General features: G+C 41.0%; 1 protein-coding gene across 1 annotated transcript; it reads left to right on the top strand.

Annotated features, from left to right (window-relative positions):
• Positions 1–837: 837 nt before the first annotated feature.
• pip5kl1 (phosphatidylinositol-4-phosphate 5-kinase-like 1) lies at positions 838–26,465 on the top strand. The gene is made up of 10 exons (XM_054756464.1): positions 838–953; positions 7,090–7,290; positions 14,158–14,208; positions 14,311–14,465; positions 17,149–17,273; positions 18,534–18,568; positions 18,640–18,695; positions 21,232–21,344; positions 22,008–22,170; positions 23,256–26,465. The coding sequence occupies exons 2-10, from the start codon at positions 7,090–7,092 to the stop codon at positions 23,683–23,685; spliced, it is 1,329 nt and encodes a 442-aa protein (XP_054612439.1). The 5' UTR covers positions 838–953; the 3' UTR covers positions 23,686–26,465.

Raw genomic sequence — 26,465 nt, 5'->3', positions numbered from 1 at the left:
GAAATAGCGAAACAGGAAGTTGGTGTCCATGTTGATCTTGCACCACATTGTGTCTTTGGCAACAATCACATCTTCAATTAAAGTAAAAGTAACCTTCAATGTTCATTTATGCCTTTCATTTATATGTATTTAAATGCATTTCAAATTGTTTTATGCATGTAAAACTATAATTGCAAAACTATAAAGATGGGTTTCGTGTTCACAGTTTTGGCGAGTGTTGGCCCCTGTCACATACACAATACAGTCATCCGCGGTTTGTGACGGTTGATTGGTTCCAGACCCGACCACTATTAAAGCTTTCACGAAGATTCAATTTTAATAATAAAAGGAATATTAGTAGGTAGAGCATAGAAAACCTGTTTAAAAAACTTGTACCTGTAGACATGCAATAACACCCCTGTGGTCACCAGTGTAAAGGTGACTTACGGGGTGTTATTGCATGTCTACGGGGCTCTAATAATGTTCAAAACCGTATCTAGACAGGTTTTCTGTACTCTAACTAGAAAAATATTCCATTTATTACCACTGAATCCTATATCAAATTCATTTATGGTGTTCGGGTCTGGAACCAATTAACCACTATAAACTTGGAACAACTGTATTGTTATATTTATTTGTTGACCTTTTCTTTGTTTGCCCCAAATCTTTGTCCTGTGTTTTTATTCTGATCATAATCATGGTCAACAAATTAAAGGCAAAACCCGCAAATTAATGAAATGCCCTAAAATGTATTGTAAAATTACCCGTATCAGTAGCCGCAATAGGGAGCCAAAAATTACTTGGTATCGGATCGACACCAACATGTGCCGTATCGCCCACCCCTCTGAACAAGTGAGCCTGACTCCGCTTCACACCATCAAGCGTGAGCGGACATGTGATACTGACTGGTACACACGCACACACACAAATACCAGGTTCAGCAAGCCGCCGTTTTCGTCCTCCACAACAAGCCGGTAAGACTTCTTAATTCGAAATTGCTGTTATTAAACACAGAAATCCAAATATAAAATTGTCAGGAAAATGACGAGCATATGCAGTTTTATGGCGTTTATAGTTACATTAGCTACATCAAGTGCCACTCTATGCTACGTTTCGACTTTCTCGGTCTGCAAGTAAGGTTGACAGTCGGCTATTGTTGTGTACAACTGTTACGTACATGTGTAAAAAGTCTAGTTTAGACATTTTGTTTATCGTAGGACATGTCAACTTGTTGACATGATTGATTGAGGCTTCACGTTATCTCCCCAACAGTGAAGCTTGTGTGTTTTCTCATGTTTTATCAGACGTAGATAAACGTTAATGCTTACAATGAGAAATTTTGATGAGTTTAATTCAGAGCATGGGTGTCCAAAGTGCAGCTTGGTGACATTTTTCCCCTGCAGCTCATTTTTTATTTGCCCTCTGCATATTCCTAAAAGTTAAATGAGTTCATTAATGAGATATATTATTAGATATTGCACAAATTTGCTTTGTATATATATAACACAAAGCTAAGATGTGAATGTTTTGTTCACATAGTTTAGCAGATACAGCAATCCCTGGTTTATAGAGGGAATAGTAGACCAGGCGTGGGTAAACTATGACTTGAAGGCAGTGACGTGCAGTGACGAGACATTAACAAGAACAAATAAGAGAATAATCCCCGTTTGTGAAAATTTGTTGTTTTCAAATACGTGTTAGTCCATCCATCAAATCATTTTCTATGCCGCTTATCCTCATTAGGGTCGCGGGGATATGCTGGAGCCTATCCCAGCTAACTTCGGGCGAGAGGTGGGGTACACCCTGGACTGGTTGCCAGCCAATGGCAGGGCACATATAGACAAACAACCATTCACACTCACATTCACACCTATGGACAATTTCGAGTCGCCAATTAACCTAACATGCATGTTTTTGGGAATGTGGGAGGAAACCGGAGTACCCGGAGAAAACCCACACACGCACGGGGAGAACATGCAAACTCCACACAGAAATACCCAACGGAGATTCAAACCCAGGTCTTCGCGATCTCCTGACTGTGTGGCCAACATGCTAACCACCGTGCGGCCCGTCTTAGTCCCATTTATTAAATTTTTTTTAGGGCTGTCATTGGATTAAAGTATTTAATCATGATTAATCAGATGTGTCTATAGTTAACTCATAATTAATCACACTTAATTGCAGATGGAAATAAGTTTATCTATAATAAGTAAGGATGTAATCTCTTTGTGGTAAACGATTCAATCCACAACTACAACGATAACATCAATTTTGTAAATATGGGCCATTATTTTATTTATAAAATAATATACAGTTAGAAATTCCACAGTTTTAGCATTTTTAATGTGAGTGGCATTTTGTCCCACTTTGATGGTCCTTGACCACACCGTCTAACTTTGTCCCACGCTGCACAGTTAGGCTACTAAACTGTATTTTCCCCCCAGTTTCTTTCACCTCATATTTGGTCCCAAATGCTGATACTATTTGGGAATGCATAAAGGTAAGATTTGATGAACCCATTGCGTACTAATGTGTATATTTGTATGGTGCACTTTCTGAAAAACAAAGTCCAGGCTCATACTGGTGGGCGGTGGCTCTGTATTCATTTCGTGCTTTAAATTTCATGTTGTTCCTGTCATAGTTTTACACAATACATCATAAATAAGATCAATTGGATCGCTATAATGGGCTTGTAACTTCTAACTTTGACAGCCCTAATTTTTTTTTATTAACTGAAAAACATTTGTGGTCTATTTATTTGTATCTAAAGTAGGTAGGCATGGGTCGGTATGAGATTCTGACGGTATGATAACCTTGGTCAAAAATATCACAGTGTTAGAATTAAAGCTTTAAAATGTGTTGCTGTGACATACTTTTATTGAAAGAAGAGTAAAAAACTTTTCTGTTGAACAGTCATTTTTAAACAATACTGTGGAACACGTGCATTTAAAATAAATCACAAAAAATAACAGAATTATTTTAAAATAAATAATAAATAAAATGCCGTCTACAGTGTTTTAGAATTGTTGGATTGTGTATTTGCTGAGTTTTTAAAAATTTGCTTTGGTCACCAAGTTTCACTTACATTTCCGGGTTATGTGACTGTTGCCAGCAACTGTTGCTAAGTAGTTGTTGCTTGTCGTTCAGCGGAGAATAAACAGTTTAATACGGCTTATCCTCAGCCTCTGTCTCGTTCTGAATCACATCTCCACATTTGGTGACCCTCGACGTGAGTAATATGTCGACCAACGATGATAACAGTGCGGCATTGCGCATGTGTATACAAGGAAACTTGTGGTAAACTGAGTAAATCTTGTAAATGTGGATCCCTTTTGAAGGAATCTTTCACGTGAGTACAATGTTTTCACTTAGTAATGCTATATTAGTAGGCCTGTCACCATACATTTTGCTGGACGATAATTGTCCCACAAATTATGGACGATAAACGATGTTATTGTCAACATTATTTTGAGACCATTTTTTCATTAATTTAATGGTAATATATGGCATTATAATGTCTCAGTCTCTTCTTATCTGGATATTGACCAAAAACAACAACTGAGAAACAACATTGAAATACTATGGCGTTCACATTGTGTGTCAATGCAGACGTCAGCTCATTTGCATATACACTTCCTTGATTGACTTTTAGCGACATTGTGTGTGGAATACGCTGGTTATGTTTAATGAGGTGTCATGTTTTGTCGCAGTTTGGTCAAAGTACATGTGTTGCAGCAAAATGCGTTTGGTGCACAATGAAGTGTTATACTTCGGGAATCAAGGCAGCTGAAACGTAAGTTCCACCGTATAATTTATTTCATTGTCTTTGTCACACACTTTTTCATGTCACACAATGACGGTGCTCAAATGGGCTGAACTTGACATCACATCGTGTTTTATACACAACAGGCACAAAGAAAGTATTCAGTCGTGTAGCACACGACACACACAGCTAGCAAGTAGTGCACTCGCTAGCACGTAGCGCGCCTCTCCTCACTGGGACAAAGAGGCTGAATGACTGACAGGAGGGTTCACTCAATCTGTTCATTCCGCTATAGAACCAACATGCCCAGGTGTTGAGACAGACGCAAAGAGTGAAACCTACTGTCATCCAGCCTCTGGTAGAGAGAGAGGAGGAAAACAAACATGAATGCACGTCAATATATCGAGGCAAAATGATTGACTTTGTTTTTATTTATCGTGCGATTGATTTGACTATCGTGACAGGCCTGCATATTACCATATTTCGTCATATACCATACGTTTTATGCTGCAACATGTAGTGTCAATATGTGTTTGTTTATACTACAAGCGATTAAACGATGACATTTGTGATTTATTAGGTTATTATATTCACGTTAACATGTTGGAAATGTACTTAAAGAGTGTAATGTGCTTAAACATTAGTTTCGATAGCTGCAAAGCCATGTAAAATACACACTAAAACTATGAGGGCACAGGTCTTGCTACACCGGCGCCACTCCATGCTAACGAGGCAGCAATGCCGTGATGCTTAATTTGCTGACTTTTGGCAAGTTCAACACATCTCATGCCCGTAGTTTCAGCACATCAAAGCCCACTTTTAACTGCAAGTAATAACACACAACATGACAAAGTATTTTCACATAGTGACAGCGCTAGACCTCCACTTTCTCTCATAACATAGGACAGTATGAAGGACTATTTTAGCGGTGTTGAAACCGTGACTTTTTCATACCTTGGTATACCTTGAAACCAGCAAGCCCATGGCTAAAAGCAGGGCTGTCAAAAATAGCACGTTATCGGCGGTAATTAATTTACTTCATTAATTATGTTACAATTTTTTGTGTCATTAACACATGTGCATCAGGTCAAGCCACATCTCTCTGTTATGACGGCAGACGGAGGCACAATAGCGTCACCACAGTCACACAGAGTCTGCTTTATTCTGACTTGAACACACCAACAGCAGTGCAATTCCAACACCATACATGTATCTCCAACTCACAAACACATCTCTATTCAGCTCGTCCTGGGAAAGACACTTCCTCATTGTCTCTAGACGACCGCGAGATGCATTCACAGACACTCCGAACATCACAAAGTCTTTATCATGCATGTATGTGTGGTCTAAATAAACAGAAATACAAACAAAAACAATAAGTGGATATTTTTATCACTCACTTTGCAACTCTTAATGCAGAAGTACGATTTGCTGCATTTAAGTATGCCCAGAAATCCCAGAAAATACACTCAAAACATTGAATTAAACTTAAATGACGTGGTGTCTACGAACATAATCCTCAATGGCTAATAATAATGATAAAAAAAAATTTGCTACTATTAAAGAGACTTGTGTTAGGCAAATGCATTTTCAGACATATGTCATGCGCTGGTTTGCTCTGGACCCCGGACGCAGAGGCAAGAGGCAGATGAGGCGAGTTAAGCAATTTACCGTGTCCGCAAAAAAGAAGGGGCACCATAGAAAACAGAGAATATACTGTACAGTATATACAGGCCTGGCTGAAGTCAGCGACTACAGAACGCGTCTACAAACGGCAGCAAGGCTAGGGGACAAGTAGCTGAGACGCAGCATAAATGTGGTGGGTTGCAAGAAGGAATAATCCGGCATGGCCCAACAGTCAGCAGTGAGCATAAGTAAATGGATGGGCAATCAACCTCAGGTGTGTTCAGTAGCTCCGCCTCCAGGGAGGGGACAGGGGCGCAAAGCAAGAGAACGTGGAACGTGACAACATGTGTGCTATCTTTTAGCTTGATTACATACAACATGTTACTACATACAAATATGTATAATTATGTCCTGTCATTTATCATTTGTGTTCATGAAATAATGCAAAAATGGTCATATGTCACCCATAGTTGCAAATGGTGATTAATCATGATTAATGAATTTGAAAATGAATGCGTTTGATTAAAAAATGTAATCATTTGACAGCCCTAATATAAAGTACATGCAGCCTATCCTTCTGGAAAAGTTCTGATACTTTGTTGTAAAAGTCTGATCACCTTCTGGTGAGCTTGGGTATATAATCCTCCATCTTGGCCATCAAATTCATTCAGCAGAGGATAAAAATGTCTTTCTGACTTGCTGCTCTCCAGTTTAAAAAAAAAACAACAAAAACACTGGCTTTTGTTCTCTATGGAAGGACGGCAGTGACAAGCACTTTCCAGGCCATGCACATCCCCACCCCTTCAGGATGAGGAAAGTACTGCAGTGCCTCCGCGTATGACATTTGTGTGTATTGTATTATTTTTTTGTGGGGTGAGCAAGAATAATGATGTCATGCTTACATGAAAGACACAGGCTGTAGAAAGTCTATGTGAATATTACATGTTTCTGCAACATATTATTGGCCACATGCTGACAAACAAACTGGCAGGCCCAACGATCCAACTCAGTGCACTCACTGAGTGCACTCCGAAGCAATGTATTTGATCAGCAAATGTGCAAATTCAGACATTTTTTAATAAATAAATGTTTCTTTCCAAATGATTGGAATCATACAGAAAACACATGTAGAATACAGTCCAATGGACAAATATTCATATTTCCATCATGATTTAACATCGCAGCTGTAGCTGGATAGGCAATGTATGTGCAATGTTATTTTGAAATGAGAGTAAGTCTTGAGCTATGGAAATAATCCCAGTGATAAATGTGTCATTATGGTAAATCAGTCACAATACGTCACAGCACCTGGCAGCTGTACAGTGAAGTGAAGGCATCTCCTGGTCTTTGCCTCGACCAGATGGACTTGCAGCGCAACTGTTCTTATGCTACTCCTTGCCTAATGTTATAGTATATATTAGTTATAGTTTATATATTATAGTAAGGTCTTATCTTATCAATAATGACCAAGATAAAGCATTTTGATCAGATTTATGTTTTCACCAGTCAATATTGTTGATTGATTTTGGTTACGGCACTTACTGTAGGTGACCTCTGCTCCTGGTTAGTTTTAAGTTTCTTTGTGTTGGTCACCAGGGTGAATTTATTCAAGACTCAGACATTCTTTTGCGTTTCTTCTCTCCTACTTATTTTTCTATTTCTCTCAGTTGGAGCAAACATGGGTACCTGTTATCAATGTTCTGTGTGGGTTTTTTTTTCAGATGGAGAGGTCGGTCCCTCCAAGTGGCTTTGGCAAGCACTCAAGCACAGCAAAAAGACAAAGATGGCAAGGTTTGAGGCGGCAGTGGGAGCTTCTGGGCTTATTTGAGATCACTCAGCAACACGAGTTCTACAGCCTGACTCGCATGATAAAGGAAGGATTGTCAACATCAATCCAAACCACGAGTGAGCATGCGCCCGCGGTGAGTACAGTTCAGCACACGCAATGTTTGTCTCACCTCAGCAACTTCGTAAATGACTACACATAATTACAAAAAGAATATATACAGTGGAACCTCGGTTAGCGCACACCATGGTGGGCATGTTTTTCGGTTAAAGTCAAAAATATGCGCCAAAATAAAGAAGGTGAGAAACACTATTGAATTCAAGAAGTAACTCATGTCTTCAATGAGAAAGTGACCTGAAATGTTCATTTATCCCTTTTGTTTATCATTTATATGCATTCAGAATTGTATTATGCATGTGAAACAATCATTCTAAAACTACAAAAAAGATGTTTTGTGTTAACATTTTTGTGACTTGTGGCGTAACTGTGTTACTTCACAAAAAACTACAGTCAACCACTGATAATATCATAGACGGGCGACGAAGCTGACTTCCGCTTCCTGTTTCAATGTATTAGCAAGCTAATAGGCTGCTAATGAGGATGTTTTGTGATAAAAATATATATAACACAGTTGGACTCACACAGTGTATTAGTAACACAACAAGATGTGCTGCCATATTGTATGCTAACAGGAAAATATATATAAACTGAGGCAATATTTTAGTGTACATGTTGTATAATTTTGTATATTAACTGAAAAACATGCTAACTGGCGTGTAAACTGTCACAGTCGGGATGTGGAGGTAAGGCTTTGTGGACCCAAGTGCAGGAAAGCAATGACAGCAACAGCGCAGTGTTGCTCGAAAAGGCTTTAATGAAAGCTATTCGGCAACTCAGGATGCAAAAATACAAACATGCAAAGTTCTGGATTTGTGAATTCCTAAACAAGCACATGTAACAGACACAGGGACATGCAAGGGGCAAGGAAATAAGAATTTGGATCTTGGAGCAGACCATCACACAAAGACAAGACAGAAAACTGGGGACTAATACACAGACTAATTCCAAAACAAGACACACTTGTGTTAGACACAAAAGGGAGGAGAGAGCTGATTGGAGGAAATACAGGGGTCACATCATGACACACACAAGGCGAGATCAGGAAGACCTGGTTTTGAATCTCTACTTGGGCATCTCTGTGTGGAGTTTGCATGTTCTCCGCGTGCGTACATTCCAAAAACATGCATGTTAGGTTAATAGGTATAGGTATGAATGGGAGCGATTGTTTGTCTATATGTGCCCTGCGATTGGCTGGCGACCAATCCAGGGTGTACCCCGCCTCTCACCCGAAGTCAGCTAGAATAGGCTCCAGCATACCCCCACGATTCTAATGATGATTAGCGCCATAGAAAATGGATGGATGGATATCCATTTTCCTGCTTGAAGATGCTTAATTTAGGCAAAAAAGACGTACAATTTGCTCAAATTGTTTGTCATATCCAACAACAAAACAGCATGATATCTTAATTAATATACAGTCATCCCTTGTTTATTGCGGTTAATTGGTTCCAGCCTTCACCGCAATAAGTGAATTTCCGCAAAGTAGGATTCAATATTAATAAATAGAAATATTTTCATAGAGCATAGAAAACCTGTTTATGACCTTCTAAATACGTTGTTTTAACATTATTACAGCCCTCTAGACATGAAATAAATCTCCTGTAGTCACCTTTACCCTCGTATTACCCAAAATAGTAGACATAATAGAAAATAAGCCACGTTAAACATACCGTAATTCCGGTCTATAAGCCACACCCACTAAATTTAGAGGAAAAAACACATTTGTACTTATGTAAGCCGCACTGGACTATAACCTGCACATGTCCACGTCATAAAATGGCATATTGTGGCACGCACAAGTCCGTGATGATCTGGCAGCTCTTTATTTGACAGGAGCCAATCGTAAGCTATGAAAAACCTCACGACTGTCACGCTCAGTGTCGTAGCCTGGTAGTTTGTTTAGTTTCACGTTTATGCCTTAGTTCCGGTTTTATAGCCTGTGGCGTTTGTCTGGCGTTGGAGCATTGCTATTCTTGTTTGCGTTTGCAGCTGGAATGGTCGGCAGCAATCATTGTTTATAAATAAATACATTTGACCTGCACTGGGTTCCTGATCTTTGCATTCTGATGTGGCAACATTAGACTATTCCTAGACGTGACACAATGCTCCAACCACAAGATGACTTTTCAGAGTTTGTTGCCGAGACCCAGCAGGTATTTAACGCGGTGGAGGCCGAGTTAGCACAGTACATGCCGGAGGAGCGGCAGACGATGGTGCGGGGGTTGGACGGCAAGCCGATCTCCATGGAGGTATACCCAACGTCACCACTCACGGCGCAAGTGCGCACCTCACGTCACTCCGGCAAAGCCTGCACGCTGTTCCGAGGTGCAGTCACGCTCTCTCTCCCCGCCACACCAAGCCGAGGTGCAGCGATCCACACATGCTGTTCCTGAGTGCTGATCGACGAAGGCCCGACTCAACGTCAGCACGCCTTTCAGCCGCTCGCCTCATCCGGATCCGCGTTGTCTCCTGTGCAATGCCAAGAGGAGCTGAGTGCCGCCACCCGTTCCCGCACCTCGGCACACAAAGCCTCAGACACCCCACATGAGTGCTCCGACGCCCCCGGAGCTCACACTGCGTTGTTTCCCGACACTTCAGGATTACACCACACCACCTCAAGCTTCTGTTCCCCCCGGGGCCCGCGCCATGCTGATTGAGGCCACAGACCCTCTTGGAGCGTACAGCTCGCCTTCTCGAGCTTCACACCTTCCTGGTGTGTCCCCCCGCCCCATGCCGTTTCAAGCCGGTCACGGCACCGGGCCTGAGGCCCCCTGCAGTCATGACGCTCCGGCCGTCCCCTTAGAGGGGTGCTGTTGGTTGCGCCGGGCTCACCGTCCCAGTTGTCCCCTGAAGGGGTCTCGCCAGTGACCTGTCCTCCCACCACCCACTCCTCTTTTGACTCTGAATTTTAGCTTCTCTGGGATCCATCCTTAAGAGGGGATGAGCTGTAACACTCTGTCGTAGCCTGTGTGACAGTTTTAGTTTCACTTTTTGACTCATTTCTGGTTTTATGCTCTTATTTTGTAGTTCTTCCTGTTTTGCCTGTGTTGTTTTCTGCCTGTTTTACTTTCATGTTCCAACGCACCTGCATCTCCTTTTGTGTTTGATTAGTTAATCTAGCCTCTGGCATTTGTCTGGCGTTGGAGCCTTGCTATTCTTGTTTGTGTTTGCAACTGCTCTTGGTTTGATCCTTGCCGCTGCACGGCAGCGATTATTATTAACAAAGAAATACATTTTACCTGCACTGGGTTCCCGGTCTCTGCATTCTGAAGGAGTCGCAACATTACACCTTACCAAGACATTGTCAACCCATTGGAAATTGCAGGAGGTCATTACTCAATATAACAATCTGAACCATGGTGTCATCTTACAAAGAACATTAAACTCATCACACAGCAACTTAACACTGAAATATACAAGTACAAATACGAGATTAAAATGAAAAAAACAACAATTTTAATGTTTTACCATAGCGCATTTCATCTGAGCATACCATTTCATTGGAGGACAAGTGCCATAGAAAAGTGCTGTATCAATGAAGGGTGCAGCAATGCTGCCTCTGTCCACCAGAGTGAGCCAGAGGAGTCCACAGGGAGGCTGACATCATTGCAGTCTCGAGATTAGAACTTGGCTGAAATTTACGGTAAATAAGATAGGAGCCTCACACGTCACCATTGATAGCATACTTCCTGGTGGCTATTGTCTATTTAGTGTAACGTTACTGACACCTCGAGACCAGTGTAGAATTCTACTCTACTGCCACTGTTTATAATTTAGGAGTGGCACGATGCACTTCAATCGCTGTATAAACAAGCAGAGAACACGTGCGGTGAACATTCACACGGTAGCTGCTGTCGGCCACTCTCTACACTGCTAACCTGCTGCTAGCACTCAGCTACGTCAGCTCTAGGTAGCTGACGTCACAGAGGTCACTTCCCAGGCCCCACTTCTTTTCTGTTTAATTCCGTACCTTCATTGTTGAGTCCGAAGGTGATTGGTGCCAGTTGTGGCGGAAAGCCCCGGACCCGATGGTGGACACCACAGGTCAGGGCTGCCGTCAAGCTGAAGAAAAAGCCCTATCAAGCATGGATAGGACTCCGGTAGCATCTGACGGGTACCGGCAGGCCAAGTGGCATGCAGCTTCGGCGGCGGTCGGGGCAAGAATTCGGGTGTGGGAGAAGTTAGGTGAGGCCATGGAGCATGACTTTTAGTCGGTCCCGAAAAGTTTCTGGCAAACCGTCCAACACCTCAAAAAGGGGAAGCAGTGCCCGGTCCACACTGTTTACAGTGGAGACGTAGACCTGCTGACCTCGACTGAGGATATAGCCGGATGGTGGAAGCAATACTTTGAGGCCCCTTTCAATCCGAATGAAATAGAGGAAGCACAGTCTGAGGACACGAACGCGGACAGTTCCATCACCGTGGCTGAGGTATCTGGGGTACTCAAAACACTGGACAGGTTTCGCCTTGAATTCCTGAAGGCTCTGGATGTTGACGAACTGTCTTGGCTGACACGTGTCTTCAACATTGCGTGGAAGTCAGGAACAGTACCTCTGGATTGGCAGACTGGGGTGGTGGTCCCCCTTTTCAAGAAGGGTGACCAAAGTGGGTGGGTTCCAACTATAGGGGGATCACACTCCTCAGCCTTCCTGGGAAAGTCTATTCCAGGGTGCTGAACAGAAGGGTATGACCATTGAATCTTGACTACAGGAGGTGCAGTGTGGTTTTTGTCCTTGTCGCGGAGCACTGGACCAGCTCTACACCCTTGCGAGGGTACTGCAAGGTACATGGGAGTTTGCCCAACTGGTCTACATGTGCTTTCCAGACTGGGAAAAGGCATTTGACAGTGTCCCTCGCGGTGTCCTGTGGGGGGTGTTCCAGAAGTACGGGATTGTGGCGTGCTACTACGTGCCAATCTTGTACAACTGCAGCAGTAGCCTGGTCCGCATTGCCAGCAGTAAGTCAAACCTGTTTTCAGTGAACGTTGGCCTCCGCCAAGGCTGCGCTTTGTCACCGATTCTGTTCATAATTTTCATGGGCAGAATTTCTAGGCGCAGCCAAGGCGTCGAGGGAGTCCACTTTGGGGGCCTAAGGATCACAGCTGGCCTGGTGGCTGGTGGCTGGAGACTGGGAAGCCTGGACTTCCCTACAGAGACTGCTGCCCACGCGACCCTTGTGGGTGTTGGACTTTTTATATCCATCTGCGAGGCAGTAACACTTGTTCCACAAAGTTTGCAGACGCATCTGACAAAGCAAATGGTGTCTTTTAGAAATGTGAAAAAGCATACACTGTCTCCTAGAGTGTTCCAGCAAAAGCCTTCAACACGTCGAGGGGGCATAATATAAATAAATATATAACAAAAGACAGAAATTCAGCTAGAAATACACTGTAGTGGAACAGAAGTTCTGGGTGGGACTGTCTGGATATGACGTCACTTGCTCTGCCTTCTCCAAACACAGATGAAGTGACGGAAATGATACAAAATAAAAAACATTTAAACATTCTAGCACACATCTAACACAGGAATACAGTATGCCTTTTCCCTTGCATGTTTTCAAATTAAAAACTGAATGCAACATGCCCATCTCTCTAGGAGGGTAGGAAAGGAATTTAAAAACATGGTCTTTGACCTGTTCCATGTAAAAGTTTCCAGAGATAACAGCAGTATGGCAGCAAATGCATTGATTTGACTTGACTGAATGGATTTGAAATGGTGTTAATAAGGCATCTGGCATCTCCAGAACTACAGAAATAACCCTTAATTGAAATGCAGTGTTTGCAGCAGCAGTGCTGAATGGATGGTCTGCAACACATGGTTGTATACTGCTACTTCACAGCTAATCCCAGTTGAACCCAGCCTGCTGACTCAGCAGGTTGTTTCATGACTGCACCATCTATCCCAAAAATAGAACACACACATCTCTGGGGCCCAGGAGTGGATGACAGAGGCAGCCACCCACCAGATAGTCATAAGAAAACCTTGACATTGCATCTTTTGAACTGCAGTGACGTTTACAGGAGACAACATGGTTCTACTTACATTGAAAATTATAAAGCTGCACAGTATTCATGTTTAGTCCAAGTTAGATGTATACTACCCTGCCCAAGCTTTGTAGCTCAGCTGGAGAAGGCACTCTAGCGACGTTGTAAGGTGTCGACAGGTAAGGTAACAAACTCAATACGATTGCCATAGGAAACGAGTGCCAGGGGTCACTTGTGACAGTTGGGGAGGTCTTTGTATGTCACTAGACAGCTCCTGCCCACGTTAAACTGAGCAGCCCCCAGCCAGTTAGGTGCTGTCTTGCATGGCCTGCCTGTTTCAATGGGTGCGTGGAGCTTGAAGAACCCTCTTCCAGCACTTGGATTTGGAAGCTAGAACGTGTAAACGACTTTCTGCTGACCTGCAGCAAATCGACAAGAAACTCTCAAACGTTGACATCGCCTACTTAGAGGACTCGTTTGGCTGATAGCGGCATGGTCAGAGATGCAAGCTACATAAACACCCTCATTGCATTTGTCGAACCCCCATCATCAGGTTCTGAGAGGATCATTGCCAATCAACAGTCTTTTAACATCCACTAAATTAGTCAACGTATTCAGCGTGTATGCTGCAACCCTCTGCTCTACTTCAGAGAAGAAAGACCAGTTGTGTGTATGTGTTCGTTTAGTAGGCCACAAAAAGCCCTGGACATGTCATTTAATGAATGCGATTGCTTCTCCGCATGCGAAACTGTAAATGTGATCATGTAGAGATGGAAATGACATCCTGTCATGTAAATAAGATAAGGCTATTTAGTTTCTTCCTTAAGTTCATCCTTAAATTCAAATTCAAATGTATTGGCCCTAATATAAGACCATGTTGACTCTTTACTCTCACTTTAGAATCAACTGTCAGAAGAAGATTTCATTTCAAAGGTCACTCAGATTCATCAGGTAGGTAGATGGGTCTCGCTAACAATCCCAGTCATCTTGTCACTATAGCATTCATAATCTCTAATGCTTTGCTAACTTGTGTGTGTCTGCGTGAGCGTGTAGGGTTTTGCTTTAGAAACATTTGCAGGCCCAGTGTTTGCCAAGCTACGTGGCTCTTTGGGTGTGACAGAACAGGAGTATCAGCAGTCACTCTGCTCTGACAAGTGCTACCTTCAGTTCATCAGCAACTCCAAAAGCAAGGCTGACTTCTTCCTCACGTGAGTACTTTTCTTCACTGACCTCATGAGTTCACCGTATGCCGAAAATGAAACCCCATCTTCATTCTGGATCACTGAGATTGTTGCAAGTAATCATTTGGACTTTTGCGTTTCAGTTTGACTTTCAGCTCTCTAGATTTGGGGTATACAGCAATCCCTCGTTTTTTACGGTTAATTGGTTCCAGACCCCGAAGAATTAAGAAGGACTTCTTTTTTTATAAATGGAATATTTTCGCGGTTATCATTCCTAATATCACTCAATTATGATGTACCATGCATGCATAAGCCTCAAATTAAGCTCTACAGCAGGGGTCACCAACGTTTGTCCTTGTGAGAGCTACTTTTACAAAATGAAAATGGCCAAGAGCTACTCATTTTTGTAACATTTATTTTCAGAGCTTATTTTAAACCCAAACAAAGTGAATATGCTTGTTTTACCAGAACATGAACAAAATCCTGGTGTCCACAACAATGCATTTCTTTCTACTGTTCTTTCATTATGAACTGAAAACCTGAATGAAAAGCAGGCTTGCGGGCACCTCATGTGGTCGTGGGGGGGCACCACGTTGGTGACCCCTGCTCTACATAGTGTAACTTCATCATTACAAGGAGAACTTGGAGTAACATCAGTACCAGAGTAACTAGCTGCACTCACAAATAAACCTTTATTTAAAATGTTAATTGAACAGCTACACTCAATAAAAGATGACATCAATACACTGAATATGATATAAAACTACTCTAAAATACTGTTGATGATAAGCGAAATAGCTTAGATAACATAGGTAGCTAACTGCTAAGCTAACCTTAGATATGTATAATGACCACCAAATACCTCTAAATATGACTACATTTCACTACATTTCACAAGTATTTGAATATACAAAGAAACAGCTGCAGATAAGGTAACTATACAGTACAGTATGTAATAAGAGTATAAATACCCAACACAAAAATATAAAATATCTCATCAGTTTTCGTGAGGTGAGGTCTTTTTTCTTGCTGCTTCATGTATTGGAAAAACATTTTGCATGAGTTAAAACATATTGGAACACTTTTAGCACCCACCTAGCCATATCAACATTTTAAAATGTTATTTTTTTTAATGCACCCTAATATGCACGCTAGGTTAACTGGCGACTCTAAATTGTCCATAGGTATGAATGTGAGTGTGAATGGTTGTGTGAATGGATGAAGTCAGCTGCATTAATCACCCTAATGAGGACAAGCGGCATAGAAAATGGATGGATGGACCTTCTAATTATGTTTTTAACATTAGAGCCTTCTAGACATGAAATAACACCCCTATAGTCACCGTTATGCTCATATTACCCAACGTAGGAGACATAATAGAAAGTAATACATTTAAGATTTGATTTACATGTGCATCTCAATAAATGAAAGCATCTTTGAAAAATTCATTCATTTACATCGTTGACTTCAAAAAACAAAACTATTACATTCTCTACACCAGGGGTGCTCACACTTTTTTAGCCTGCGAGCTACTTTTAAAATGACACGCAAGTCCCAAAGATCTACTTACTACTATAAATATAGAAGTATATAAATGTACTATATTTATTTTAATAAAATCTGAGTAGGTATTTATGTAGGTATTACATGTACGTATATCAGGAGTGCACACACTTTCTCAGCATGCAAGTACAAGTCAAAATGATCTACCTCTTTCTATAAAACATAAAACATATACAAAATGTAACCAGTAAACTCTGAAATTCTATTGTAAATATGAATGATTAGTATTTCACATTCACATGTTCAAAGTTTACAGGCAATCAAAGTAGTTGCTATCATAATTCACTTCAATATGGAAATAAAGATAATACACATAACTCCTGAATAGTTGTGTACATAACCTGAGTACTGCTAATATGTCAGTCACATTAGCTATGTAACGTTCATTAGGGCACACACTTCATGTATTACATCCAGTTAGCATTTGCTATCAAACATTAGCCACATACAAGAATTTAAAATGATGATGCAAAAGACAATGCAGCCGAAGTCAAGGCAACATATTGAAAAGGTTCCACCAATGGGCACATTTTGAATTTCATCATGAAATAATAGTTTAAGAAGCCAACGTGTAGAAAACACTGATTTCTATAGTAGAGTTCATGACGCCAAGCAAAGCCAGTAAACAATACACTACGTAGCTAGCCGCTACAAGTGAACAGATAACTTTTGTTGCATCTTCGTGTGTAGCTTGAAACGCTGCGGGGGAGCAAGCGCAAATCAGGAGGGGAGCTTAATGTCAGCTGTCGTGATTGACGTAATGGCCACCCCTGATGTACACAGTAAAATACTTCAGGAATGTATTTGTTAATTTCTCAATAATTTTTGATGATTATAGCTTGCAGCTAATAACAAACCCAAATTCAGTATCTCATAAAATGTCACACAAGTGCCAAATTAAGTACTGGTTTGCGCCTAGTCAGCAAAAGAACAACAATTTGTCTATCTGTCTTATTGAACTCCTGATATCAAATAACTTGTGCACAATATTCTAATTTATTGAGATGTACCTGTAGTATTTGTTGTAAATACAATCATTTGCTCCATCAATTTAGACAACAGACATTTGTTGCTGAATTTACAGCAGCAAAGCCTGATAGTCCCTTTGACGTGTACATTTGTACTTCTCTTTGTTCTAAACTTTCAGCAATGATAAGCGCTTCTTTCTGAAGACCCAGAATGAGAGGGAGATCCGATTCTTTCTCGACAACCTGAAGATCTACATGGAACATATGAGGACGTATCCCCATTCACTGCTGGTGAAGTTGCTCGGTGTGCACACACGCACGCAAGCAATATGTCATCCATAAAAATCATAACGTTCTGCCTTTTATCTCTCACCATTGGTTGAATCACAGGTTTAAATGCGGTTAACTTAGACCGGGGGTGTCCAAAGTGCAGACCGGGGGCCAATTTTTAAAAATTATAATTTTTAAAAATTATAATAAAAAGTACAAATAATAAAGAAAAAAGTTGTACTCTCACAGGTATTTTATAAGCATAATGTAATATAATGAGGAAAAATAACTAATAAAGTTTAGTAGCACAAAGTTGAAATATTCAACAAAAATTTTAGTTTTTTTCAAAGTTTATGAGAAACAAAAAGTTGTTAATTTCTGGAAAATTATCTTGCAGAAAAGTTTATTATATTTATGTCAAATAAAGTCAAAATATTATCGGAATAAAGTCATAATGACCAGAAGAAAAAAAACTAGAAGAAAGGTGAAATTGTTAAAAAAAATGTTTAAAACAACAGCAGAAGTTGAACAAAAAGCCACATCTGGGCAACGAGCAAGAGTCCCTACTCCTGTTCTCATGTGACAAACAGCTGCAATTTTACGAGAATAAACTCTGAATTTTGTGAGGAAAAATAATGTAATTTTCATAGCACAGAGTAGAAATATTAAAGAAAAAATGTTTTTTTGTAAAGTATTATGAGAAACAAACAAAACAAATAGAGTTGTCATTTTTGGAAAATTAGGTTGAGGGAAAAAGTTACAATATTTGAATAAAGTCATAATATTACGAAAAGAAAATGTACAGATCTTATTTAAGAAGAAAGTTGGAATATTTGGAAAATGTAAAAAACAATAGCAAAAATGGGAAAAAAAAATAGCAGACTGAAGTCGATACTAATAATATGCTGTTTCACTTATATCACAAAGCTGATATGCAGTTTTTTTATTGAAATACGGTATATAGAACTATGTATAACTTCTTTAAAAAAATATCAAAGCGGCTCGTGCATCCTTTCATTTTGTACTATGTGGCCCTTGCTGGAAAAAGATTGGACACCCCTGCATTAATAATTAGTAACAATAATTAATAATTAACCATTAATTAAAAATTAATAATAATTAAAAATTGTTATCCAAATCTGAAAAGCTCCAGATTACAGGATAAATCTTATTCCATATGTATTTTGATTTTTTTACGCTTCTGTGACCCCCACCCCAATGGGCCCTGGTGTATATCCAGCCTTTATTCATGTCAATGACCAGCAGTCTTGTGTCTATTTTCTGTCTTTGCAAGGTGTTCACGGGATCAAAATTCCATACAGGCGAAAGGTACATTAAATATCAACATTTTTGAGTATACAAGTATAATTTTGTAACACACATTTCCTTGTACTTTGCAGAAATACTTCCTTGTTATGCAAAGTGTGTTTTATCCAGATGATAGAATCAGTGCCAGGTAAGATTTGCTTCTCGCTCGTAGAAGATGATTAAATCCAACACAAAGTGAGACCTTCTCTGTCAATTAAAGGGACCTTTTGGATTTTTTGACATGAAGTGTATGACATCCCCATCAGCAGTGTGGTGCATCAACAGTGACTTACCCCCCACTTTGTTCCATGAGCGAAGTTCTGGTCGGATTTCGGTGAGGAGGAGCGTAGTTCCGATTAGTTGGCTCTTAAGTCAAGAATTTGGCTTTTCAAAACAATATGCATTCGAAAGAGTAATACATTTGCATCACAAAAATGCCTCCTCGAAAAAAAAATCTGACCTCACAATCGCTCAGTGTAACTTTGTCTCCGGTCGTATCACTGTGCACTGCCGCCTGTCCATTGCTGTGTGTGTGTTCCACAGTGTTTACATGCGCGGATGAAGAGTCAATGAGGGTCTCGTGTACCAGCGGGCTGATTGCTGTGGAACACATACGAATAAAAATACCCCTCGAAAACATGGAAGTCAAACAATTACACAACTTTAACCCATGAGAACGAGGGATGGCAAATGCAGCAAGAAATACAGCAGCAACACTAATTTGCCAATGAATGACTTGTTACTTACGTAACAGCAGAAGCTAGCATAATAGCTCATTATAACAAGATACTTTGAACATGACAATAAGTTATTGCTTAATTTATTTTTTTTGCATGTTTGTCACACTTAAATGATCATCAAACGAATTTAAGTATTAGTCAATACGTTAGTCAATGACAACACAACCCAACACAAAATGCAGTTTTTAAATGAAACGTCTTATTAAGGGAGACAAAAAATCCAAACCTACACGGGCCTGTATGAAAAAGTTGTTGACCCCCGCCCCCTTCGTTAAAACATAACTTAACTGAGCTTAATTGAGATGGACCAGTCTGGAAAAGGTTATAAAGCCATTTCAAGAACGTTGGGACTCCAGTGAACCACAGTGAGAGCCATTATCCACAAATGGCGAAAACATGTTCATGTAACAGTGGTGAGCCTTCCCAGGAGTGGCCGGCTGCCCAAAATTACACTAAGAACGCAGCGACGACTCATCCAAGAGGTCACAAAAGACCCCACAACAACATCCAAAGAACTGCAGCCCTCACTTGCCTCACTTAAGGCCAGTGTTCATGACTCCAACATAAGAAAGACACTGGACAAAAACGGCCTGCATGGCAGAGTTCCGAGACCAAAACCACTGCTGAACAAAAAGAACATTAAGGCTTGTCTCAATTTTGCCAGAAGACATCTTAAAAATCCCCAATACCTTTGGGAAAATACTCTGTGGTCTGACAAGACAAAAGTCAAACTTTTTGGAAGGTGTGTGTCCCATTACATCTGGTGTTAAAGTAATGCCACATTTCAGAAAAACAACATCATACCAACAGTAAAATATGGTGGTGGTGGTGTGATGGTCTGGGGCTGTTTTGCTGCTTCAGGACCTGGAAGACTTGCTGTGATAAATGGAACCATGAATTCTGCTGTCTACCAAAAAATCCTGAAGGAGAATGTCCGGCCATCTGTTCGTGATCTCGAGCTGAAACCAACTTGGGTTCTGCAGCAGGACAATGATCCAAAACACACCAGCAAGTCCACCTCTGAATGGATGAAGAAAAACTAAATGAAGACTTTGGAGTGGCCTAGTCCAAGTCCTGACTTGAATCCTATTGAGATGCTGTGGCATGACCTTAAAAAGGCGCTTCATGCTGGAAAACCCTCCAATGTGGCTGAATTACAACAATTCTGCAAAGATGAGCGAGCCAAAATTCCTCCACAGAGCTGTAAGAGACTCATTGCAAGTTATCACAAACGCTTGATTGCTTTTATTGCTGCTAAGGGTGGCCCAACCAGTTATTAGGTTTGGGGGCAACCACTTTTTCATACAGGACCATGTAGGTTTTTTCCCTTAATAATAAAAAGTTTCATTTAAAAACTGCATTTTTTGTTCAGTTGTGTTGTCATTGACTAATATTTCAATTTGTTTGATGATCTGAAACATTTAAGTGTGACAAATAAATCAGGACGAGTGCAAACACTTGTTCACAGCACTGTATGCATATTTTACTAACGAGGGTGTATTCAACCATCAACCAGGATTTATTCATATATTTTGGAAAAACCGTGATAGAGTGAAGTTGCAAAAGTCAAAGCACAAAGTGATGAGGAACGACTGCAGATGTTAAATATACCTTTTTCTGCTTGTTCAGCACATTTTAGCAGTAGAGGGATGCTTTTACTGTTGGAATAGTTAAATGTTAACATTAACTAAACATTATTAGAGCGCTCTAGACATGAATCAACACCCCCATAGTCACCTTTATGATCGTATGAGATAGATAACGTAGATAACTAGACATAATAAGACAAAATAAGACAATGTTAACATCGGGAGAGTTCCTTCTTGTTGTTTCTTTTTTTACTTCCAGGACTTCTTGCGGTGGCTAACGTAACATTGCTGACAGCTGGTCAGCGAGGGATAACTTGTTGTCTGATTTGTGTTTGTGTGGTCTGTGTGTTGTCAGGTACGATATTAAAGGTTGTGAAGTGAGTCGCTGGACAAACCCTGTGCCTGAGGGATGCCAGATTATTGTGGTTCTCAAAGACCTCAACTTTGAAGGCCAGTACATCACTCTCGGTAGGTGAAAGATTCTGCTGTATTTCATAAATGCGTATACAGTAGATCCCCACATATTTAGGATTCAGCATTCAAGACCCAGCAAATTCACAGATTTTTGATCAAAGCATTATTTTTTATTTGTGGGAAAACAAAAATGTACCACACAGATTATGGGACTATCCAAGTAGACGCGGGTACCGTAATGTATGATGTATAAAAGAAAACTCAAAGATTATTTAAAAATAAGGTAAATATTTGGAAAATTTAAAAAGCAAAAACAGCAAAATTGGAGGGAAAAAAAGAGCAAAGACTGAATTTCATACTATTTTTTCTCCGATATCACAATGCGGAGTTGCTGTTTTTTCTTAAGTATATGGAACTTCTTAGCATGTGTTGCTTTACAAAATATCAGTGTGGCCCTTGGATCCTCTCATTTTTCAATATGTGGCCCTCGGTGGAAAAAATGTGGACGCCCTTGGATTAAGGGTGTAAATGTTGAGCAGATGTCTTGCAAATAAAGAGTACTTCTTGAAGCTAATTCGTTCCACGTTCTGAGGCACCTGGATGGAGCAGCAAAAAAATTGGCATTTTTTGGGGCATCTCAGTTAATAGTTTTTTTGCCATTTGTGGGATTTGCTGTATTTACAAATGTTCTAATAAATATTGCATGTCTGCACACAGGCCAGCAGTGTTCCTGGCTCTTGCGGCAGTTGGAGATCGATACGGACTTTCTCCGAAGCCTCAATGTGTTGGATTACAGTCTTCTCCTCGCCCATCAGCCTTTACAGCAAGATGAGCGTCACCATGCGCTCTCTTTTGCTTCACTTATCAAGAGAACTAAACGGTTAGTAAGGTTGGGTTCTTAACACTCCTCAGGTGTAACGGAGGCCGGCTCACTCTCTGACACCTTAAGAGTCTTGCTGGCATGGAGTTAACAGCTTTCAACTCGGTGCCTCGTGCTCTCGACTGTCATTTGGTGGATCCTGGTCGTGCGCAGAGGCACACCAGACGGGTTAGACAGGCTTAGTTTAGTTAAAACTGACTGCACTTGCTAGGAGGGTGTGGTTCGTCATCATCCAGAACCCCAGCTGATCCAACAAGCCGATGGAGACTGCTTGAAGAGGTGCTCTGGGTCCACTTGCACCTTCATTGAAGTGGAAGTGTGAACGCTGCACGGAGCAGCGTAAAAATGACAACAGAAAGCATAAGGAAGTATATTTAGCCTGTTAAACCCTGGACTTGAGGTGCTTGCCAGACAAAAACAGACTCCCGACTCCTCTAACCACAAACCACATCATGGATGATGTGCAGTAATCCCTCGTGTATCGCAGTTAATTGGTTCCATAAAAGTAGGATTCCTTATAGTATATACAGTAAATGGAATGGGGGGGCATCTTGTTGTATTCTTGGAGGCCTGTTGTTTCATCTCCTCTTGTCTAGATATTATTTGTGCACACTTATCTAGTCCAAATGACATTCAGATTCCCATGTCATTGCTGTAACCAATAAGAAGCTTTATTTGACTACAAATAAAATATGCATTCACGCTCTTCAAACCCTGACAGTTACGGTTGCCTGCATGCTTACTTTACAGTAGTAAAAAGAAACCTCGTAAACCAGGGGTGTCCAAAGTGCAGCCCGGGGGCCATTTTCAGCCCACTGCTCATTTTTATTGGCCTTCAACATATTGTAAAAATAAAATAAATGATTCATGAATCTATTGTCAGATATTACACTAATTTTCTTCATCATCTATAATACACAGCTGAGATGCAGAGCTCGTATTTATGCTTCAAAATGTTGGCATTAGCAAAAATATTGTTCAGATTGCGTCGTACTTCATCCAGTAGGTGCTACAGTATTTGAATGTGGACTGACTACAGCGCATCGTTACATAGTTGTGTTCATATTCTTTTTGGTTTGTTTTAGATCTGTGAATCCAAGCACCAGCCCGAGCCATCATATCCCATCTGTACCCGGAACCGTGCCGGAAGAAAACGACACTTTCATTTCATCTGAAAGGGATGGTGCGCATGTGGAGCGCGGGCAAGCACGAGATGGATTGCATGGAGCAACACATCACCAGCGCCAAGCTGGCAGTGAAGCAGGAGGACTTCAAGACCTCAGGGTCCAAAACAGACGTTTATTGCTCAACTTAAAAAATGCACAGCACATCATCGATGGCCCTGACCAACGCTACTTCATTGGCATCATCGACATTTTTACCGTTTACACTTTCAAGAAGAGACTGGAGCATTGGTGGAAGCGGCTAAGACATCCCGGCCGAACGTTCTCCACTGTCAGTCCACAGGCGTACTGCGCCAGGCTGTGTCAGTGGGTGCAGGACCATACCAAGTAGTACCCGCTCGCGTGTTCTCATGTGTTCACATGAACCACTTTATGTTCTGTTGCTTAAAGTGCTCATGACACCAAAACACATGTTCATCTTGTTCGTTTCAACCTGAAAAATAACACTGAAAGGCACGTCTCCTGTGTTTGATGTGTGCTCCAATGTTTTCTACACAGTAGGGCGGGTCTTCGACGAAGGACTTTCAGAATTTCAATTTGATTGTCGACTAATAGTCAAATGGTTTTTTTCATAATTTTTTAAGAGCAGAGCTAATGGCGATCCTGACAAACAGATCTCATTTGCGGCTTTTTCCACCTCAAGCAAACAGGCTCCACCCCTCAGGTAAACAAGTGCAACAACACTACCTTCATTGATTTAGTGACACAGAAAGCAAGATGAACAAAACCGGAACAGGGTTGCTGTCAGCCCACATCAGAAAAGTGCACATAAAATAGGAAGAAAATGGGTTGAAAACCAACAATTTGCCAATACTCTCAGTTAGCAGCCTCATTTTTTGCATTAAAATTCACAGAAGTTGGCGTAAGAGCCTTTCCTGCTTTAAATGATACACCGTGTTGGTTGTTGTCGTGTCATATGGTGCCATGCGGACACAAGTTGCACTTTATTTTCTACCTTAAACCTTTTCAAAAATAATCAGCTAATCAAAAGTTTAAGACCACACCTAAAAAAAATATATTTTTAATCCCCCCTAAAATAGAAATAAAATCTTCAACAAAGGACTCAGTGATGAGTAGCTGCATCATTCTTGTTAATCACCTACAGTAGTTCATTGGTTTGGGAGTGCTTGATGCCAGTGTTTCCAGGAGGCTAGTGGGAATGTTGCTCCAGGTGGTGAAGATGGCTTCACGGAGGGCGTCCACTGTCTGGAACTGATGTCCATTTTTATAAATTTCCCTTGCCCTCCATCCTCAATTGGATTTAGATGAGGGGAACATGCAGGATGGTCCAAAAGAGTGATGTTATTCCTCTAGAAGAAGTCCTTTGTTAGATGGGCATTGTGAACTGCTGCGTTGTCCTGTTGAAAAAGCCAGTCATTACCACACAGACGAGGGCCTTCAGTCATTCGGGATGCCCCCCTGCAACCTCTCCACATAGCCAGTTGCCGTTTGACGCCCCTGCACCACCTGAAGCTCCATTGAAGGAAAAAGCAGCCCACATCACGATGGCGCCCCCTCCACTGTGCCGTGCGGAAAACATCTCAGGTGGGATCTCCTTGTCATGCCAGTCATGTTGGAAGCCATCGGGACCATCAAAGTTACTTTTTTCCTCATCACAGAATAAAACTTTCTTCCACCTTTCAATGTCCCACGTTTGGTGCTCTCGTGCAAATTCCAAATGGGCAATTTTGTTCTTTCGCAGATGCCATTGGATGGCTGTTGGACTGCACTCGGCACCAGTAACTGAGCCAATTGAGAGACTGGTTTATCATTTGGAATCAAAGGAAGTATTAAAAAGTTACCAAAGTGGATTTTGGAAAGGAAGAAATCAATCAATAAGAGTCATAAATCCATAGATTTAATTGATTGGAAGGACATGCACCGGGTATCACAAGACTAGCAACTGGTTGAAAGCGCGTCTCTAACGCCAGAGCCTGGGCTGCCACGGAAACCATTGTTGAGCATGCCAGCAAGACAGGAATGGATCAAAATAGCATTATCAGTGCACTAGCTAGTTATTGGCAAAGATTTTCAACACATCAATAAAACATACATACATTATAGCGATGTAACTGATCTTATTTATTACCGTATGTTTTGTGTCAAACTATTGCAGGAACAACATCAAATTAAAAGCACTAAATGAATACAGAGCCACCATCCACCAACAGGAGGCTGGAGTTTGTTTTTCAGAGAGGTGCGCCACACAAATATACACATCAGCGCTCACCAAAACTTCCATCAATGACGTTAAACTCGGCTCACGTGACCGACCACACAAGCACTTCGGGGAGAACACCAAACTAAATGCATGGCAGCATTTGGAACTAAATATGAGGTGAAAAAAAGGGGGGGGATATATACAGCATTCCCTCGCTACATCATGGTTCACTTTTCATGGATTCGCTGTTTTGCCGATTTTTAAGTGCAATTTTGCATTTTTAACAGTGAATTAGAGCGATCTATCACTTCTATGTTGTGTCTGTTATTGTATTTAGAACTGCTACCACTAGAGGGTGTAGTACACTCATGTTGAAGACGTGTGCAGCTCCACCTGTCACAGTGTTTTTACGTGCTTGTACCAGCACATTAGGAACCCACAGTAGACAGTACCCGGCTAAATATAGAGCCACAACAGCCCTTATTGGCGAAGGGACACCCGTTCATTGTGTTCTGCGTGATTGGCTGTAGGCCATTGTCAATCAATCTCCTTTGGCTACCTAACTGCATGAGCTGCTTGCTATAATTGCCAATAAACAATACAAGGAGAACAAGAAGAAACTAACTAAATGAATTTTTAGTTAGGCGCTAGGAGGAAGCATGGTCACGTGTGAGTCACGTAATCATTTCTTGTGTCCTACCTAGTGGATTGATCATTAAAATTCCAACGAAATTTGAACTTTGAGAGTGTTTAAAATGTGAGAAAATGTTAATGCCTGTGTGTAAAGAAAAGAGTATAAAGTGTATTGTGAGGGGTTTTACAGCCTTAAAACACATATAATAACTGTAAACAAATAAAGTTGGCTACTTTGCAGATTTCACTTATTTCACTTATCCGTGCAGCGTGGGAGAAAGTTAGTTGGTGCGTTCAAGGGCAGTTCACGTGGGGCA

Source organism: Dunckerocampus dactyliophorus, chromosome 17 (assembly GCF_027744805.1).
Source record: "Dunckerocampus dactyliophorus isolate RoL2022-P2 chromosome 17, RoL_Ddac_1.1, whole genome shotgun sequence".
Lineage (NCBI taxonomy): Eukaryota > Metazoa > Chordata > Actinopteri > Syngnathiformes > Syngnathidae > Dunckerocampus > Dunckerocampus dactyliophorus.
The sequence above is the reverse complement of the archived record's forward strand: the minus strand, read 5'-3'. Positions and strand labels throughout refer to the sequence as shown.